A 19,008-nucleotide genomic window follows, 5' to 3' on the forward strand; every position below is an offset into this window, starting at 1 on the left:
ATAAAACCTCTAGCACTGTGCTCCCAAGTTTCTCATTTGTTTTATGGATGCACACTTTTTGAAATTATCTGTGTTTGTCTTTTACATTGTTAGTATTCTGTCTCCATAATGGGGGAAAAAAGAAAAAAAAAAATCAATGTGCTATTACCCTGTCAACCTACCCTTGCAAGAATTCTTTGAACATCAATGCTTAAGTAGAAAAAATGTATGCATTAGCATCACTAAGCACCCTAATTTATTTTGCTTTAACATAAAATAGAAATTAGATGCAAGAACTGATTTATTGTAAGAAGCAAGGGCTCACAGCAAAAACCAGAAAGATAAATCAGTAAACAAGTGTCCTAAAACAACACTTCACAATGCAGAAGGTACACTACTAACAAAACCCAACCTTTGAAAAATCTCTAGTGTGATTCACTCTGAACCAAATTTGAGGGCAATGCCCTCAGATGCTTTACAGAGAAGTTCAGTTTAAACCATCCTTGCTACTGAAGCAAGAATTAAAAAAAACATATATGCAATCCTGAAACCTTAAAATGCACCACAGTTATTTACACATATTGGGATATTTGAATCGTATAGCTCTTATGACGTGTACAAACAGAATCCACAACACAAATGACTGTGATGATTTCCCAATGTCTCAATTATATATATTATATATTATACCAGAGGTGTTAAAAAGATTCCCAAGAGTTCAATATATATGTAGGAAAGTACACACTTAGCCACTGAGAGGAAAAATATTAATTTACAGCTGTTAATAGAAGTTTCATTTGGACAATTGGTCAACACAAGGTTTAAGTAAACATTGTTGCTTACTGCTTTAGAAGGTGTGAACAAATGACATTTACTTTGTAGGCAGCATGGACTATGTAAATGGTATAAATTGGTCTTCGAGAGCAAGCAACTGCAATATCTCATTCATTAGTGTATTTACAATTGTGAACTGGAATTCCAACTACAAAACAAAATCTATTAACAATTTGACTCACGGATAAAAACCCTTCTCTTTACCTCCCCAGCAGTTAATTCTCCCAAATTATTTTAGAAACAAACCATCAAGAGGAATGAGTCTAACACCACTGAGTTTGGCTAGAACAAACAGAACAATCACTATCTGCTCACATAATGCTACAAAACTGTAAATCTATTTTAAAAAAAGAATTACTACTTATTAGGACACTTTTTTAAAAGGTCAACTTTAGCAGGCCACCTTTTAAAAACAACAGATACAACATTGAATTATATTCAAAACTGATTATGTAAATAACAATGCAATAATATATTGCATTGTTATTTACATAATCAGTTTTGAATATAATTCTCTCTGGAGAAGAGATTCAATACAAAGCCCCCGTAAGTAGCTTTTAGTTTTATTTTTACTTTTTGAGAAAACTGAACTTTGGAAGTACAGGAGAAATGCTGTTAAACAAGGCACATTTTATTGCACATAAACTAGCAGATACATTGTCTCAGGCTACTATTATTATTCAGCTTGTCAATTTTTGACATATATGAACAATACATTAGATACCAAGAAACAATATACTGTTCACAAAGAATTTCACATAAAAATATTAAAGTGATGTCAATCAACAAATATTAAACTCTCCAATTCTGATTTTTTCAGCTATTCCTTATGCATTAGTTTTCTGCCATACATGTTTAACAGGATATTTTTATATGAAGTATTGCCAGGGGAGGAACATAGGAAAAAATACTGCTGTAAAGCCATGGAAAGATCTGATACAAAGTTAACATTACATGTAGGACTGACATATCAAAGAGTGAGGTAGAACATGTATTTACATGGACTTCTTACCCGTGTGAAGGTACCCTCAAAACTGTGGATATCCAGCTGTGGCTTCTGAGCATAAACATAAGCATTGATTGAAAAGAGATCCTGTAAAACAGAATAATGTACTTACTGTTACTTAAATATAATAATGCATTTTGAAGACCTGGTAAAGACTACAGTTTATGACCCCCACCAACCATCCCCAAACTAAGCTCACACAACTTTTACCCATCTAAGAAACATGGTGTTTTTTTCTAGTATATCTTACTATAGAAGAATCAGTTTCAAGTTGATATCCTAAATGTTATGATAGTTCAAAAATGAAACTGTTTTACATTTATGAGTTATAGGTATTTAATTAATTTTCTTTTAACAGCCCCATTTTAATTAATAATAGTGTAATCATAAAATATTTCCCAGATATTTGTCCTTTTCAAAATAAAGTGGGGGAGGGAGAAGGGTTGGTTTGTTTTCTGGTTGTGTTTTTTAATTAAACTGGGAAAAAAATACTTTTCCAGCAAGGACAAAGGCAACTGAGTACAAAAGGAAACAATTAAATGGATTCAAGTTCTTGAATGCTCCAGCACCCCAGTGAAAACCCCATAAGAAAACCCTATCAGCTTCAGGAAAGCCTGGCTACATCAACAGGAATGTTTAAATTCAGGGATACATCAAAACTAATCTGATAAAATTTGGTCTAATATATGTGGTAACACTACTCATGACAGCAAACAATCCACAAATATTCTTACTCTAAAACAAAGAAGAATAGGAAACTCCTAAGACAGTACAGTAGCAGCCTCTATAAGCAGACATATACATGGCAGTATACTATAAACAAAATATATTTATATACTATATAAGTAGATGGCAGTAGACTATAAACAAAAGGAAAAAAAAACCCCTAATAAATCTGATGATTGTTAGATCTTAAGAGCTGTCCCTAGAGGCCCAAGGAGGTTCACTGTTGCATCCCGGAGTTTGGGTTTAGATTAGGGTTTTTAATTTATGTTAAAATAAGTCAAGTTCTGTAATCCCGTGTTTCCCCCGCGTTGTTCCCCCCCGCGGTTTCTGCCCCCATGTTGCCTGCTGCCGGCTCTTACCCCTGTGCTGCTCCTGTAACCACCCTGCCGTCCGGCCCCGGGAAACCCCGTGCTGGCCACACGATCCCGCTCAGCCCGCTCTGGCTCGGCGCCCGCCCCTGCGGGGTTCTCTGGTTGGTCGCTGTTGCTGGCGTCACCGCCACGGCAGCCGCCCCTATTGGGCGGCAGGCCGTGGATCCTCTCGCCCCGCCCCTCTATAAAGCCCTATCCCGCCGGCAGTCAGAGGCCATTTTCTCCCATGCGAGTGACGGGAGCGGTCGCGTCTTTCCATCGAACCGCGCCACGTGACCAATAAACCGTTCCTGCCAAGCACGGAGTAAATGGACAAATTCCTTCCTCTTTGCCGTGTCCCTAGCGCACGGTAACAGCGGTTGGCCAGCCCACGCACCCGAGACACGGAGCCGTGTCCGGGAACCCGCGGCAGCAAACCCCGGCAGCACGTGGAAGCTACGCCACAGCCGGGCTCCCAAGAGCCGCGTGCGGCCGGGGAGAGCAAAAACCCACGCCGCAGTTCACCTTAAAATTGTGAAACAATTATTTCATCAAATAATTGTTCTCAAACATCCACCTTCCACAGAAAAAAATACTACAGACTAAAACCCTGATAGAAAAGGAATTTTTCAATCAAAAAAGAAATTTTTGGTGTTTTTTAGGTGGTAAGAACCAACAGCAGCAAAGGGATTTCAAAAGGAGTTGAGCATTCATGCTCACATGAACACACAACAGTTCAATTTCTACTCTGGAGAGGAGCAGATGCTTGATACCAACTCCCAGTCGATGTGAGAATTCCAGCCTCTGCTCAAACGCAAGGTTGTACACCTTCCCACTCTATGTAGCACCTAATTATTTGGGTTATCTCCATCCCTTAGTACTACATGAATCTTGCAAAAGGCTAATCAAACGCCATCTCTGAGGACCAAATTACATGGGTAAAATATCCTGTTCATGCTAGCTAGAATGTGCTGCCCTCCAAAGCAGAATTAATTTTACAGCCTCTTTCATGGATATATAACCATACCTTGGCTCAAATGCTACTTTTAAAAGTAGGCCATTATTTTTTTCCCCGTAATTTTGAATGTAAGAATGTTCCACAATTTGAACAGTAAAAAAATTAACTAAAGGTGCAATTGTCTACCTGTGTTAATGTCTTAAAGCCCAACATTTTTATATCCATTATTCTCTCTGATACAATGGCTGGATTGATGAATATCACTATATTTTTGCTTTTCCTTATCAAAATGAATGTTTTCTTAAAATCTAATGTACATTTATGAAATATGTTTGACTTTAAAAATGTGTAGTTCTATAAATAATGAATTGTGTTTATATTATGCAGACAGGAAATCTCTCATAGCTTGCAAAAAACACACACACTTTATATTTCATATGCTTTTTAAAACATTAATGAAATTTAAACACTGAATGTCACAACTTACCTTTATCTTAAACCATTAGACATTTATTGAAGCCTATCACACTAAGTTCATTCATTGCACCCTTGCTCTTCCAACCTACTTTCAACGGGTTCACAAGAAATAATTCATATGAAACTAATACACATGTGGTGTCCTATATCTTCATCATTCACTTCTCTCAAATCTGTTATCACCTACAATTTAGCTAATCTAAGCTACTATGTGCTTTATTATGCAAAGAAAAATAAAGAGTCTCTCAGTAGGGGATAACACAGAAGAAAACTAATACCACACACATGTTCATATACACAATAAAAACTGCTAGTGAAATGCGTCAACTTCTCTCTTTTCAAAGAATGCCTTAGTGGGAAGCAAAATTAAATGAAAAGAAAGTAGAAATATCCACCTTTTAAAGTCAATTGGCATTTGTACAGTAATATATTTTCCTTGTTTCTAATCTACTTTTTCTAATGTGATCTTCTCCTTTGTTACATTTCAGATGTAAAAATTCCTGTCTACCTATCTACACTCCTTTGGTGTCTTTTAATGCTTTAGTTCCCCTTTTGTATTTCTGATTTAACACCTAAACTTGTGTTTTCTTTTTTTTTCCTTTTTGAATTTCAGCTATGAAACAAACTTACTTATCTTTGTGAAAAACAGAGATCTGCACATTATTGGCATTACTCTGAAATGCTACAAGCTAGAACTGGCATAGTATTCCAGAAGTGCACGGGGGTTTTTTTGTAAAATTTAAAAAACCTATGCTCTGGGCAAAATCTAGGGTGTTATCCCATGGCATTTCATTCATGAGTAGCAGAAAGACATAAAAGCATATTACTTGAGCTCAGTAGATTTCTGATAGGGTAAAGAAAAGAGTTAAAGATTCTTATTTGCTGTAGCCAAGTGTTCTATACTCCAACTAGACACCATTCTCAGGCCAATAAAATAACAGTAGTTTTATAATATGAGGTAAAGAAAGAAAAACTTGAAGAATGATACAGTTACAGAAGACAAATTTCCTATGAACGCCATTCAACAACCAGGAAAGGTTACTGTAATACAAAGATATTTTTTCACCAAGTGCTGCTTTTCCAGTATGGAAGCTGTGCATTTCTCCTCTCAATGTCTTGAAAGAAATCTTAAGGGTGACTTTAACAAGAAGACATCAAGATTTGTAAACAACGGGACATGCAAATATAATTTCTGCTCACTAGGCAAGAAAAAATTACCTTGTTAGGTTATGTCATTGCTTTCCCTTATACAAAAGCAGGGGAAAGGGAAATTACCTTAAACAAAGGATTTGATTCTATTATTTTTAGAAAAGGCAACTACTTTTTATTAATGATTTAACTGATGGGAGATTTGTGAAACTCAGCTTCAGTAAAGACTTATTTTCATAAGTCTGAAAAATACTGGCTGATTCATTGAAGCCAAATAGTTTTATTGATACCTTCAATGGAAACAGTATTCTACATCTAAAATTACATCACTTTTAGGATGTAATAAGGGCAAATATCTCAGTTATTTTCTTACTCAAGACAAAAAAAAAACACATTTGGGTGGGGATTGTAAGAGTTGTAGATTAAAAAAACTATGTGAAAGACTTGAATATCAAATAAAAAATATTATTATATAACAGTAGATGAGTTTTTCTTAAAAATTGATATGCATTTAATTATCTCATACTTTAAAGTAATAATTGAGAAGATTGCATTTCATTCTTCTACACTGCAAGTCAGAAAATGACTTTGTGATGGTAAAATAATGAAAATGCTCTCTTTTGCATTTCACAATTTAGAAATCACCACAGTTATCAATAACATAGAAAAATCTCTATTAGGTCAAGGGCAATATTTGTTCACCTTACTTAAAGATCATTAAAATACATTCTTAATCATAACATGTAGTTCATTGCAAATAAAATTGCCTTTGGTTCAATAAAAATAATTAAATGTAAATGGTAATGTTTACTGCTGTATGGATCTTCTGATATAAATCAGCATGTCACCATTTATTGAAAATTACAGTGACCTCCCTGCTGTTAATAAATATAGCTGATCACACAAGCTAGAGAAGAATGCCTCCGAACTTGTGTATTGCCAGAACTGTCCCACCTATAACTATGAAACTACAAGAAACCTAATCCAGGTGTTACCATATTTGCTGATCAGCCATCATTAATAGACTTGCTGAAATTTTAATTCTCTGATCACATTAAGTTCTTTAGCAAGACAACAAAATCTGTACCGATCATCTTGGTGGTATCACCTGTTCTTGAAGAAAAGCTCTGAAGGTCTGCAGGTTTGTTTGTTCTGGATATCACAGTGGGTAGGATTACAGTGCTGTTCTGGTGACACGGCTGACAGCTCATGCCAACACAAGATACTCACTCTCCTACCTGAAAGGAGGTTGTAGTGAGGTGGGGATTGGACTCTTCTCCCAGGTAACAAGTGACAGGAGCAGAGCTCCAGAGGAGTTATAGATTAGATCTTAGAAAAAATTTCTTCTTGTAAAGAGTGGTCAGGCATTGAAACAGGTTGTCAAGGGAAATGGTGCAATCACAATCCCTGGAAGTGTGCAAAAGGCATATGGATGTGGCACTTGGGTACACAGTTTAGTGGTGAACACAGTGGAGCTATTCACCAGATTCAACAATCTTAGAGGTCTTTTCCAATTTTAATGACTATGTTTTTACAACTAAAGAAATCAAAATGAGTGACAATTATGGAAAGTTTATTCTATCCAACACAAGAGCTAACTGTTCATAGTCTATTTTATGTTCAACTTCCATAAATTGTATTTTTTAATTATTAAAAATATATTTCAATATGGAAGTATGAACTGTAAGTCTCAGTTTTGAAAGAACATTACGAACACATGGAGAAGCCACTGTGGCAGGGATGTGTGATGAGTCTCTGGAGGCTACTGCAGGCAGAGGCTGGCTGGAATAATGCGATCCATCCGGTAACACCCTGAAACATCAGCCCAGGGGCAGAGAGAGCAGAGCCGCAGGGACAGAACCCCGCTGCCCTGGTTGGCACGGGCTCTGCTGGGGAGAAGCAGTCGGATGCCGGCTCATCCCATGACCATAAGGATTTAACCTTGGGAGTCAAGCACTGTGCTGCCCTGCTGAACTCCCGAGCTGGGAGGGCCAAGACCCGGCAGGCGGCAAGGGCAGCCCGGGCCCCACGGCGCTCAGGGCAGGGTTTGGAGTGGGCACGCTGGGAGCCCCAAGCACCCCACAGCCGCTTCAGGCACGCACTGGCGCTTGGGCTGCACTGCCGGACACAGCAGCTGGCCAGGTCGCTGCACAATCTGCCTGGTATTCTATACAAGAAAGGAACCTGACTATGTAACTATAACAAAATAATTCTGAACACTGCATTTTTACTTCCTGTAGGGCCCAGATACAAATATAGCTTACAGCTCTATTATAAAGCACAAAAATTAAGCTGACAGTAGAATAATTTCATAATGCTATTTTTTATTAGTTTGATATTCATAGCCTGCTTAGACTTCCATACCAGTTTCTGAAGTTGTCTATCCACAGAGTTTCTTTACATGACTGACACTCCTGCATATCACTGTAATTTGAGTAAAGGTAAAAGCATCTTTGCAGAAATCTAAGAATTATCAATGTGCTTTTTCCACAGGAATGGAAATGATATTCTGCGATGGGCACTGAGCATCATTTTTTGTGACTGATATGAGAATCCCCTGAAAACCATTTACGTTTGGATGCATTAGGCTACCAGTCCACCAAAGTAAGTCATAGATAGATGGGGCTTAGGAGCGAAGCAGATATATGACATGAGCACTCCAAACAGTCTAAGTCTTGCTGGAAGCAGCCATTTAAAGTGAGCTCAATGAAGAACCACCAAGTGTAAGTGGCTTGTCCAAACCCCATAGTAGAAAAAATTGGAAGTATTTTAGTTTAGTTGGCAGGAAATATTACACCCAGTGTCAGTCACTTCAGGATGAAATGCCAGCTTATGCAGACAAAGCCTTGTCTAGCACCTGGTAAGCACCAATAACTGAGTGGTGTGAGAGAGGGTAGAGGCACATCAACTGCTTGTGGTTTTCATATGCTGCTGGTGTGAAAGGTGGAAAAAGCCAGGAAAGGTCTGTTAAGTGGAAGCAGCTCCTGATTAACCACACTTAAAATACAACTCAGGTTATCACCTACAGCTCATTGAGATGGAATATGAACAGTCTTCTTAAGGTATATTTGCCTTTAATAAAACACCTAAAAGATTTAGTGTGAAAACATTAGAAATTCTATAGAGGTACATTTTCACAAGCTTGTCACTTGAGTATGTTTAGGACGTCTCCTAATTCCAAGCCAACTCACTGGTATAACAGAAAGCCTTCCCAGTACAAGGGAAACAATTCAGCTTCCTGTAAGGGAGACATTTAGACAATTTTACATTTACATTTGTAGATATGTGGCTATTTTGGATGTGTATATATAGATACGCACACACACCTGTTGTATGCGGGGTTGGTTCAGTTAGGGGTTTTAATAAATGTTAGTTAGTTGGCTCTCTGTACCCTCATTTTCCCCTCACAATGATTCGCTCCAGGTTGTCTACCATAGGAGCTTTTGCATGTCCATCTTGTAGCCACGCCCGAATTCTTCCTGAAAGTTCTGTGTCAGTCACCCCATTCTTGCAATCCTATTTGTCCCAGAACACTCTACCCACCTCTGTTATGTTCCCGTAGGTTGCCGTGATCCACATCACTCCCCTGTCGTCTGTTCCCATTGGGCGAGGGGGGCTTCCGCCCCTGTCTGCCCGCCCCCTATTTAACCCAATGCCTCCACTGTTCAATAGCCATTTTGTCCTCACGCGCGACCTGGGAACAGCCACCCCAGCCACCGCAGCGGCCACGTGGGAAATAAATGTTCTCAGCCATGCAGGCAAGGTGTGCCTTCTCTCGTCCCTCTGCCTCCTCTCAGCGTACGGCTACGAAAGCTGCATTACCCATGCCGGAGTGCTCAGCCCTAGGGCCTCTGTGCACGCAGCAGCTTCAGTCTCACCAAAAGGCAGAGCCTAGCCGGGCGCCCCAGCTGCCCGTGACCGGAGCGAGAAGAACAAAAGCCGCAAGTAGTGTCCAACACTGGGGCCAGAGCTGCGAGTGGCGCCCAACAGTGGAGCCCAGGCCGTGAGCGGCAACCAACAGCCAAGCTGTGGGGCAACCAGCAATGTAGCTGATGCAGGTGGAGTTCACCGTCACGCGCTCTGGAGCCGCACAGAGAGATGCGCCGCCACCGAGCTGTGAGCCAAGCCGCCGTCTCCGAGCAGGAGAATGCCTAACGCCGGACTGAAAACTGGAGCGTGGCTCCATGAAGTAAGTCAGTGAAAACTCCATCACCCTCAAAGGAGAGCATGCAGAATTTTGTCCTGCTGTCCCCGTGAGGGAGGGAAGCGTAACTTCCCACAGTTGAGAGCGATGAAGGGGAGTCGCTTCCGAGAGTGAGGACCTCGGCTGCAGTTCGTGTTTCCGAAGACGCCGGTTTGGTGAGTATTCAGTGGCTGGGACGGACCCGGCTGAAAACCACCTTCACTGGGGTGGGCTAGCCATGATCACAAGGGTAGGGGACGCAGAGTGCACAGCGCGAGTGGCAGCCACTGGTGGACTTCGCCCTTTTTTCTTTTTTATCTGCTTTTCCTGCAGCTAAGGGTGGGATCATGTGGGTGGGTATCATGGGGGCCATGCTAACCTCCCAGCAGAGAGAATTTTATATGCAAGTTAAGGAAATCCTGAAGGTGAAGGGTGGTGGTGTCCCCAAAAGTTCAGTTAAAAATTTCGTTTGGTGGTTGTGCCATGCTTTCCCTAGTGTCTCTGCGGAAGATGTTAGGAAAAAGGAATTTTGGAAACGTGTGGGCGCGAAATTAACACAGAGAATCGAACACAGGGATTCCTCCATCAAAGATAGCTTTATTAGGCAGTATTTGCTAATCCAGGAAGTTGTTAGAACGAAGAGCGCATGGGACGTGAACGGGGGCGGGGGGGAGGCGCGGCCGCCGAGTGAAACCCCAGTTAACCCTGAACCCATTTTCCTACCCTCCTTTCCTTCCCCTTCTTCCCCTAAACTGGGTGGCAGGGAGCAGTACTCCGCCATTCAAAGGTGCAGGACAGCTCCCAGAACGCGGACTGTGTTCCTGGCTTCCCTGAGCCCCCCCAGCATCCCTGCCTTAGTGGCATTGGCCACGCCACTGAGGTCCCGACCCCAAACCCTCATTCCAATCCCTTTTTCCCAGTTGAAAATCCCAGTTTTGTCACAACCCCATGCAGTTCTGTTTCCCTAAACCCTTTCCTTTGTTCCCCTGAAGAAGCCCTGCCAACCTCGTGGCGGGAAACTGCGGTGCCTTTGTCTTCACAAAATGGAGGGCGGGTGCCGGCGGGTGCTTCTTCTTCCCACAATCCCTTTGTTCCCATTGTTCCCTTTGTTCGCGCCATTGACCCAAACCCCTCCTGCTTCCCTGTGGGCGTGGGTGCCACCCCTCCCGAGATATTGGGTTGCTCCCCCTCCCCCTGCTCCTCCTCGTGTGGGCGTTCCCTCCTGTCCTTTGCATGTTCTACCGGCCACGTCATCGGCCCCGCCCTCTCCCACCAGGGAGGGCTCTGTTGTCTCCGCCCCGCTGTCTCAGGAAGGGGACAGCCCCCATCCTGTTCCCCACACCCCGCCTCCACGTTCTCCCAGTCCCCAGGGAGCAGGGGGGAGGGGGGGTTGTGAAATAGGGCAGCTGTTTTTATCTGTGGTTGAGCCTTTTGCAGATTTCGTGGATCGGGTCAAAGCAGCAGATGAGAGGCATGTAGAGGGATCAGAGCTCCAGAACAAGTTTGTCCTAGAAGTAGCACCCAGGAATGCCAAAACACAGCTCGAGATAGAAGAGATCCCCGAAAAAGCAGCTGGTCGCCCCAGCTGCTGCGCCTTCAAAGAACTTTGTTCCAAGGCAGTCTCCATCTAAGCACTGGTGCTTCCACTGCGATTGGGAGGGACATTTTCTTATTCAATGTCCATTTTTAGGGACTGCACCACCAGGGGCAGTGGGAGGGGGGGAGGGGAAGGGGACCCCACCTTTCAAGAAAATTAGAGGGGGAATCTGCGAATCTGCCTCACGTGCGGACAAAACTGAGGCAGATTGCGGCGCCGCAAGGGGAGCCATGATTTATCATATAGCGCAAGCAGTAAGTCAAAATGATAGTGTGCCTGTGAGTGCAACAGATGATCCCACTAGCCAGGGGGTTGCATTCAATCGCAGATGCCGCAAGGAGGAGGGAGATTCCACATCTCTTTAAAAACTTCCCCAAAGCCAAAGAGAAAATCCTTTCAGTCACATGAGTCTGTTTATGTTCCCAGTTCATTTGTTTACGATAAAGTAGTTTTTTCCTAGTTTCCCTATCCCCAAGCACTCAGGAAGGAATCAGCTCCGCCACCATCTCCAAGCCCTCTCCATCTGCAAAGGCAGCCGTTGCTGTCGCAGCAGAAGAGACTGACTGGGGAAGCAACCGCACGAGCAGTGAATAAGTTCAAACAGCTGTCTTTTTTATTTAATAAAAAACAGGGAGATGTTGAATGCGGGGTTGGTTCAGTTAGGGGTTTTAATAAATGTTAGTTAGTTGGCTCTCTGTACCCCCATTTTCCCCTCACAATGATTCGCTCCAGGTTGTCTACCATAGGAGCTTTTGCATGTCCATCTTGTAGCCACGCCCGAATTCTTCCTGAAAGTTCTGTGTCAGTCACCCCATCCTTGCAATCCTATTTGTCCCAGAACACTCTACCCACCTCTGTTATGTTCCCGTAGGTTGCCGTGATCCACATCACTCCCCTGTCGTCTGTTCCCATTGGGCGAGGGGGGCTTCCGCCCCTGTCTGCCCGCCCCCTATTTAACCCAATGCCTCCACTGTTCAATAGCCATTTTGTCCTCACGCGCGACCTGGGAACAGCCACCCCAGCCACCGCAGCGGCCACGTGGGAAATAAATGTTCTCAGCCATGCAGGCAAGGTGTGCCTTCTCTTGTCCCTCTGCCTCCTCTCAGCGTACGGCTACGAAAGCTGCATTACCCATGCCGGAGTGCTCAGCCCTAGAGCCTCTGTGCCCACGGCAGCTTCAGTCTCACCAAAAGGCAGAGCCTAGCCGGGCGCCCCAGCTGCCCAAGACTGCTGCGAGAAGAACAAAAGCCACACACACCTGTGTTCCTTTTCATGATTTTAGATCTACTTGTGAGATGACACATGTATGCACTCAAAAAATACCCACTCTTAGAGAGTCCTGCTTGCAAGAACTGGCACATTGCACCTAGTTGGACTAGAAAGAATGGTGACAACAAAAAGCACTTCACTTTCCAGGAGCAGACTATTGTTTCCCAAGCTCACAAGTAAGCGATTAAAGCAATGTTTCCTGAGACTAGAATAATTTGTACTTGCAGTCTAACATGTGGTTGAAAACACTGTAACTGTGACTTGCTTCTGGAGAGTGTGAATCTCTGTGTGGACAACAATGACAACCACTAGGTTGAAAGATAAAAATCTAGGTCTGACTCAGTTTCTTTTCAATGCAAATCCAGGAATATTTGTGTCTTATTTATTGTAAAAACTAAGGTTCCAGTAACAGGTAGTTTTCAACATTTACAGTAACTGTAACAATATTTTGGATAACAGATATAAATGCACACACAGAAGATAACTTAAAAGCAAACAGAATGCTTACCCCCAAAGCTGGCAATCTTTGTGTGCAACTGACAGCAACCTTCAGTTTCCAGTCTGTTTCTCCATCCAGCTGGTCAGTTCGAATGAAACATGAACCTTGAAGTTATAAACAGACATCAAACTATTATTTCAATTTCAAAATTTCAGTTTGGGTTAAAACATGTAAAAGAGTGAAAACAACACAATTTGCAGCATTTTAAAATAAATGTGCAACATATAAAAGGATTTGTATTTTGGAGTGTCTGTGTGCTCTCTTCTAGGAATGCTTTAGATATCACACAACTGCACCATTTTTGCTAATAAAATTAGCAATATGTCTGTTTATGAATGGAGGTAACTTCTATTTTACAGATTTCTTCAAAGTTTCTAAACAGGCTTTCAAACATTATCATCAAGAGATATAACTTCAACTGGAGTTGAAAAAGGCTTAATTTCATTTCTTTGTGCAATTCTGTCACTTGTACAATTCCAACACTACAGAATACTGTGATTTTTTTTCTCCATGCTGGTATGACATCACAAACTTTCATTGCTTATTGTCTCCTGGTTTCTCTGAAAAAAAAATTTAAATAAGTCCTTAACATGGACAGCATTCAAAACCATGTGGATCTGAATGTATTATACTTAAAATAAGTATTTTTAAATTATCTGCAACTATCGATGGTCCAAGACTAAAGAAACCTGTCAACACATGCAAAGTACTTTAAGATATGAGGGAAATTCAAGGTACACACTGATATACACTGAAGAGAATCAGTGTGCTGTACAGACAGAAGACCAGGAATGAAGAAACAGAAAACCGCTGCAGAGCCTACCCTCACCCCTGTACCTAGTTTGATGAATATTGTCAAGTCTGGAGTATTACATACATTACTAATGTAAGATTCAAAAAAGACCACACACAAACACTGCAAATTTATTAAAAATACAAAATTAACTGCCATTCCATTAAGCTTGAAGCCTTTTACAAAGGTGGTAAAATTTTAGCAGCTCTTCACAATTGCTACACTAGAGAAGCCTTAAATATTTCTGAAGTAGTAATTACAATTTCCTTTATACTACAGCTAAACAAATTACAATTTCCTTTATACTACAGCTAACTATTGTTACTGGTGCTAACTGCTTTGCTGGGTGTGCAAAGAATAGATTTTACAAGTTATTAATAAATTTTAACAAACAGACATTTATATAAACACACACATAGTTCCATCTGTATTTCAACCAATCCAATAAAAACTAACAAAGTAGTTTTACCCCTAGGAGTGATGTGGTAGCAATTAAGTGGAAGGAAACACTGCAAAGGAGTTTGTTTAGATTTGAGTCTTATTCCAGACAAGAAGAGAGTCTGCTAGAATGTGTCAAGGCAGTATGCCAAGAAAGGGTACCTACCACTGAACATAAAACAAGCGAGAGATTATTTTATAGGACAAGTGGATTCTGGCGTAAGTAAAGTCTAATAGAACCTAATGTTGTACCCATCAAAGCCTGCAAATTAAGCAGTTTGATGAGCAGTTGCCTGAAAGGACATGCTTGAGAGAAAAACCACCTGAAATTCTACCTGACTAAAAGATAGTGTTTTTGCACAACAGACTTCAAAGAATCTTACAAGCTTTCATGTAACAGCTCTATTTATATTAAGCACATTGCAAATAAACAAATCTTTAAATGTTAATATAGACAGCTCTCAGAAAACATTATCACAGCTAAATTTTACCCAAAGCTCAGAGATGCAAACTGCAAAGCTGTCTCTGAAGTTTTTGAAAAGCTGGTTTTAAATTCTTAACAGAATTCTTTATTAATTTTCTTCTAAAATAAAATACTATAAAGCAGAATAGTCAGCAACATCCATTGCATTATAATGAAGTGTGTAGTACCTAGGAACACCTAGAAACACCATTGTATCACTGAATTTTCTATCCATGGCATAGATGAGCCTACTCTCCATCATACTTTTCCTGTACAAGACATTTCATGGTTTTCTTTACCCTTGCTGTCAATGGCTGCTCTCTTGCATCAATTTCATTTAGAATTATACTATCGATCAATGCAGTTCAAGACCAGTGTGGCTGTTGTGAATGGTTGACTGCACATATATTAATTTAATAGAGCTCATACTATGACATGTATTGGCCAGCTGCATTTCCTCTTCACTTCAGCAGTTAATTTCATCAGTAACTTATCTCATAGCCTGTTTCCTTTTTATCCAGAAAAAGGGACTGCTTTCTGCCAAGTCAGCTTTCAATAGTGATCACAAAAGCAAAACCAAAACAATACAATCCTCTTTTCCACCTCAAATATTACATTAGATTTGACTAAGTAATTTTAACTATTCTCTAAGGTAACCTGGCTTAACTAAGTTATAAACATGGAAGATTAAATATGTAATTAGAAAGTATAAAAAAGAACTCTTCACCCCTATCAAAAACCTTGAATTTTTGTAAAACTAAACTCTGTATTTCCTTACCGTGTATTGTGTGGAAATCACACATACTTTACCTTTGAGGGGTATTTGAGTCAGCAGTGCATAAAACTTCTAAAAATCAAACTCCTTTGGAAAAAAAAAAGTATTTTCCTTTTTCCATTTTAAAATGCTTGGAAGCATTGCACCCTTCTCCCCCAGTAACAAAATTAAAACCAAAAAGCTCACCCAAAAAACTGTAAAAATTGTGTTACATATTTCACAGAATGCTTTAGGACAGTGTGAAAAGTCTCCTACATTTCTAACCTGAATATGACTTGCCAGGAAAAAAAAAAATACCCAAATCATCTATACATATCAGGAGTTGCTATTCGTTCTGAATACAGAAATAACTCTTGAACCTGACAATTATTTTACAGCACACAAAGAATGAATTTTTTTTTAAGTTTGTGCTGCTTTTAAAAATGAGGCATTTAAGGAAATGCAATTAAGTATTTTAAGCATTTACCAATCAAAAGTAGCTGTTTACAAAAAGAAAATACTAAAAAAGAAAAATTTAATTACACATTGAACATGAGACATTTTCGTAAGGCTACATATAAAGAAGAATGCACAAAGTTAAAATTTCTACCTTATATAGTGAAGCAGTCAGATGCTCATTTCCCATAACTATACAGTTCTTCAAAATTAATAGACGAAGTTGTACATTGTGAACATCTGACTTATTTCTATCATTCAAGTGAAAATTTTGGAATTACCTGAATTAGAATTTAAGGCTGATTCAAGGAAATTACACTGGGCCTATATAGATTAATCATTTATCAAAAATGTTGCAAATTTCATGAGCACATTTAAACTAATTTACAAATATGTAATACTAATTTAGCCTAATCAGATGAAGACAGGCAGAAATCAATGCACAGCAAGTGCATGCAAGGTGCTGCCCAAGTAGCAACTAAACTAATTTTTGAAACCGTTTCAGTTGAAACTTTGCAACTTGAATGCTTAGGAAAGTCCTGGGACTAGAAAGGTTCTGGTTTTACAATTCTGTTTGGTGGTTTAGCAGGAGCTCAAGTATTTGAGTTCTGTCCAGAATTTACCCTAAGGTTGCTTTTCCATGGAAAAACTGCTCTTCACTACAAAGGATTAAATAATTTTAAGAACTTGAAAAACTAATTTCACATTTCACATTATAAGGATACATTGGTAATTATTAACAGATTTCTTATTTATGTTTTTTGAGATATGATGGATAAAAATATATTTTTAAAGCTATTTTGTGTGCTAGTAGAATATTGAAGAAAAATAATGTTTACTTCAGTAGCTTTTATGGTGTTTTGAAATAGAGATAAAAAAGTTCATTTATGATGGCACCAATCTAGGGCCATGATATGCCTTGTCTAGATTTGTCAAACAAACTATCTATTGTTAATACAGAGTAAAGAGGAACAATTCTACTTAGTGTGTGCTGGACTTAAGGCTTCAATCAGATAATATCTGAAGGACATGTACGTGTCAAATGCTTTTGGGAATGGTGTACATGTGCACATGCAGCAGTCACCTACCTGCCTCTAGGAATCCTAAAGAAAAAGGCCCTGAACAAAAATTCTCAGACCAAATACAGGTCATCCTTTGAAAAAGCTGGTAATATTTTCACCTTAAATCAATGTGCAGGAGAGAAAAAAAAAAAAAGGAAAAAAATTCTTCCCCAAACCAGAAAGTCCTTAATCAAGTAAAACACATTTATATCATAACCTTTCTCTTAATTAATAATATACATCATCACCAGATAGCCTAATCTAGTTTTTTTATACTACCAAACTTGCTAATCATATTCTATGCATTAATTTCTTTATATGTGGACATCTTTAAATTCCTGAAATTATAGTAATGTATATGAACTTGTGATATTATCAAACACTTCCATTTTATTTTTATATACACTCTCCAGAATATTAAATACAGTTTTTAAATTAAGCTTCTGTAAACAAGGTATTACTTGGGATGTTACATATATTCTTAAATGAATTCTAGCTTCTAGGGTTTATTAAGAAAGTCACTCAGAAAAGAAAATTTGCTGGCTATTAATTAAATTATTTGTTCCTATTTTATTTGATTTGGAAATGTTGTTCTTTCTGTTAAGCAGAAAGATGGATAATTTCTCCTTAAAACAATTAGCTTAATATTCAGCCTGTTAAACAAGTAGTTTTTATAGAACGTATACCTAACATAAGAAACCCAAAATTGACAGACTAAGAGCAATTACTTCATGAAAGGAAAATAATTTATTCTTTGTAAAATTGCATCCCCTGATTTTAATGGAAAGCTATAATTAAAAAAATCATGTTATCCTAATTACATTGAGATTTAATATTTGAAAAAAAGTGGGGAAAGAATCTCAACTGCCCTAGAGAAGTTGATTTAGTTTGCTGCAGAATCAAAACTGGGTGCTATTTGTAGCATCTCCTCTTTTAGATTACATCCATTCCTGCATATCACAGACATTTTTCTTTCAGACATGGCTTTAGGCAAAGACCAAATTAAAACCAATACTTTTCTTAGTAGCCTAAGAGTGCCCTTAAATAAACAGACAGACACGGAATATCCTACCAGGTATAAAACTATGACCTAATGTTCTTTGTTAGGCAGTAATACTCTTGAATAATCCTAGACTGCATAATTGAATCCAAATACCTCAAAATGAATTCATCAATTGATGGCAATTATGAGCAAATCAGACTCTGAAAATGGCAAGCAAAAAGTTTAGGTAGAGTGGCATGATGAAAAGAGAGCTTCCTCCCTACTTCCTTCTTGATCATGAAGTGTACTGGCTTTGCTTTTACAAAGAGAAGGTTGGAAAATATTCTAATACTTAAAGCTAAAATATGCTAATTCTTGCTTTCCAGGACTGGGCATGTTTCTTGACATATAGCAACAGGAAAAATTAAGACAGTTTTCTTGATATAACAAACTAAACTATCCAACTTGTCCTGTATCTGAACTTAATTTTCATTTCCCAACTCCTGGCCTAGAAGAAGGGTCTGAGAAAGGAGTTCTAAGTCATGACATGAGACATAAGAGGATTCTCAATTCAGGAAAAAAACCCTGCTAAGGAATAACTTATTCTGACTAGCATTAAAAAGCAACAAAGTAAATGACACATTATAAAAGGAGTTGCACACTTCTATCCTTCACTCTTTCTTCTCTTGCTTTGAGCAATAACTTAGAGCAGATCTTGTCTTTGGCTACACCTATTTAATCAGCATTTTACAAGTGAAATTATTTTTTTAAATATTTCTATTTTTAGATTTCACAAGTACATTGAAATCCACCTATGGTATTTGTTAAAAACATCAGTGTACACAGTAAAGAATAGTGTATAAGAAGTTAATCAACTCAGAAGTTCTAAAAACTGTATTTAATATTCTCTAAAAAAACATTAAAGTTAACAGATTTTTGCTTGCAATTTTTTTGCCAATTATTGGCAAGCTTAAAAAGTCGACTTGCCAATAAGCACTAAAGTAAACTTATAGGTATAATTCAAATATGCCATA

General features: G+C 39.2%; 1 protein-coding gene across 3 annotated transcripts in view; it reads right to left on the minus strand.

Annotated features, from left to right (window-relative positions):
- The window catches only part of ATP9B (ATPase phospholipid transporting 9B (putative)), a 169,112-nt gene that overhangs the window by 92,566 nt on the left and 57,538 nt on the right, over positions 1-19,008 (minus strand). For all 3 annotated transcript variants that reach the window (XM_053974312.1, XM_053974302.1, XM_053974321.1), the window contains 2 exons: positions 13,037-13,131; positions 1,826-1,906 (listed from right to left, as the gene is read on the minus strand). In XM_053974312.1, the coding sequence (XP_053830287.1) occupies positions 1,826-1,906; positions 13,037-13,131 (176 nt within the window). The remainder of the gene's footprint in view (positions 1-1,825; positions 1,907-13,036; positions 13,132-19,008) is intronic.

The sequence above is a fragment of the Vidua macroura genome, chromosome 1, assembly GCF_024509145.1.
Source record: "Vidua macroura isolate BioBank_ID:100142 chromosome 1, ASM2450914v1, whole genome shotgun sequence".
NCBI lineage: Eukaryota > Metazoa > Chordata > Aves > Passeriformes > Viduidae > Vidua > Vidua macroura.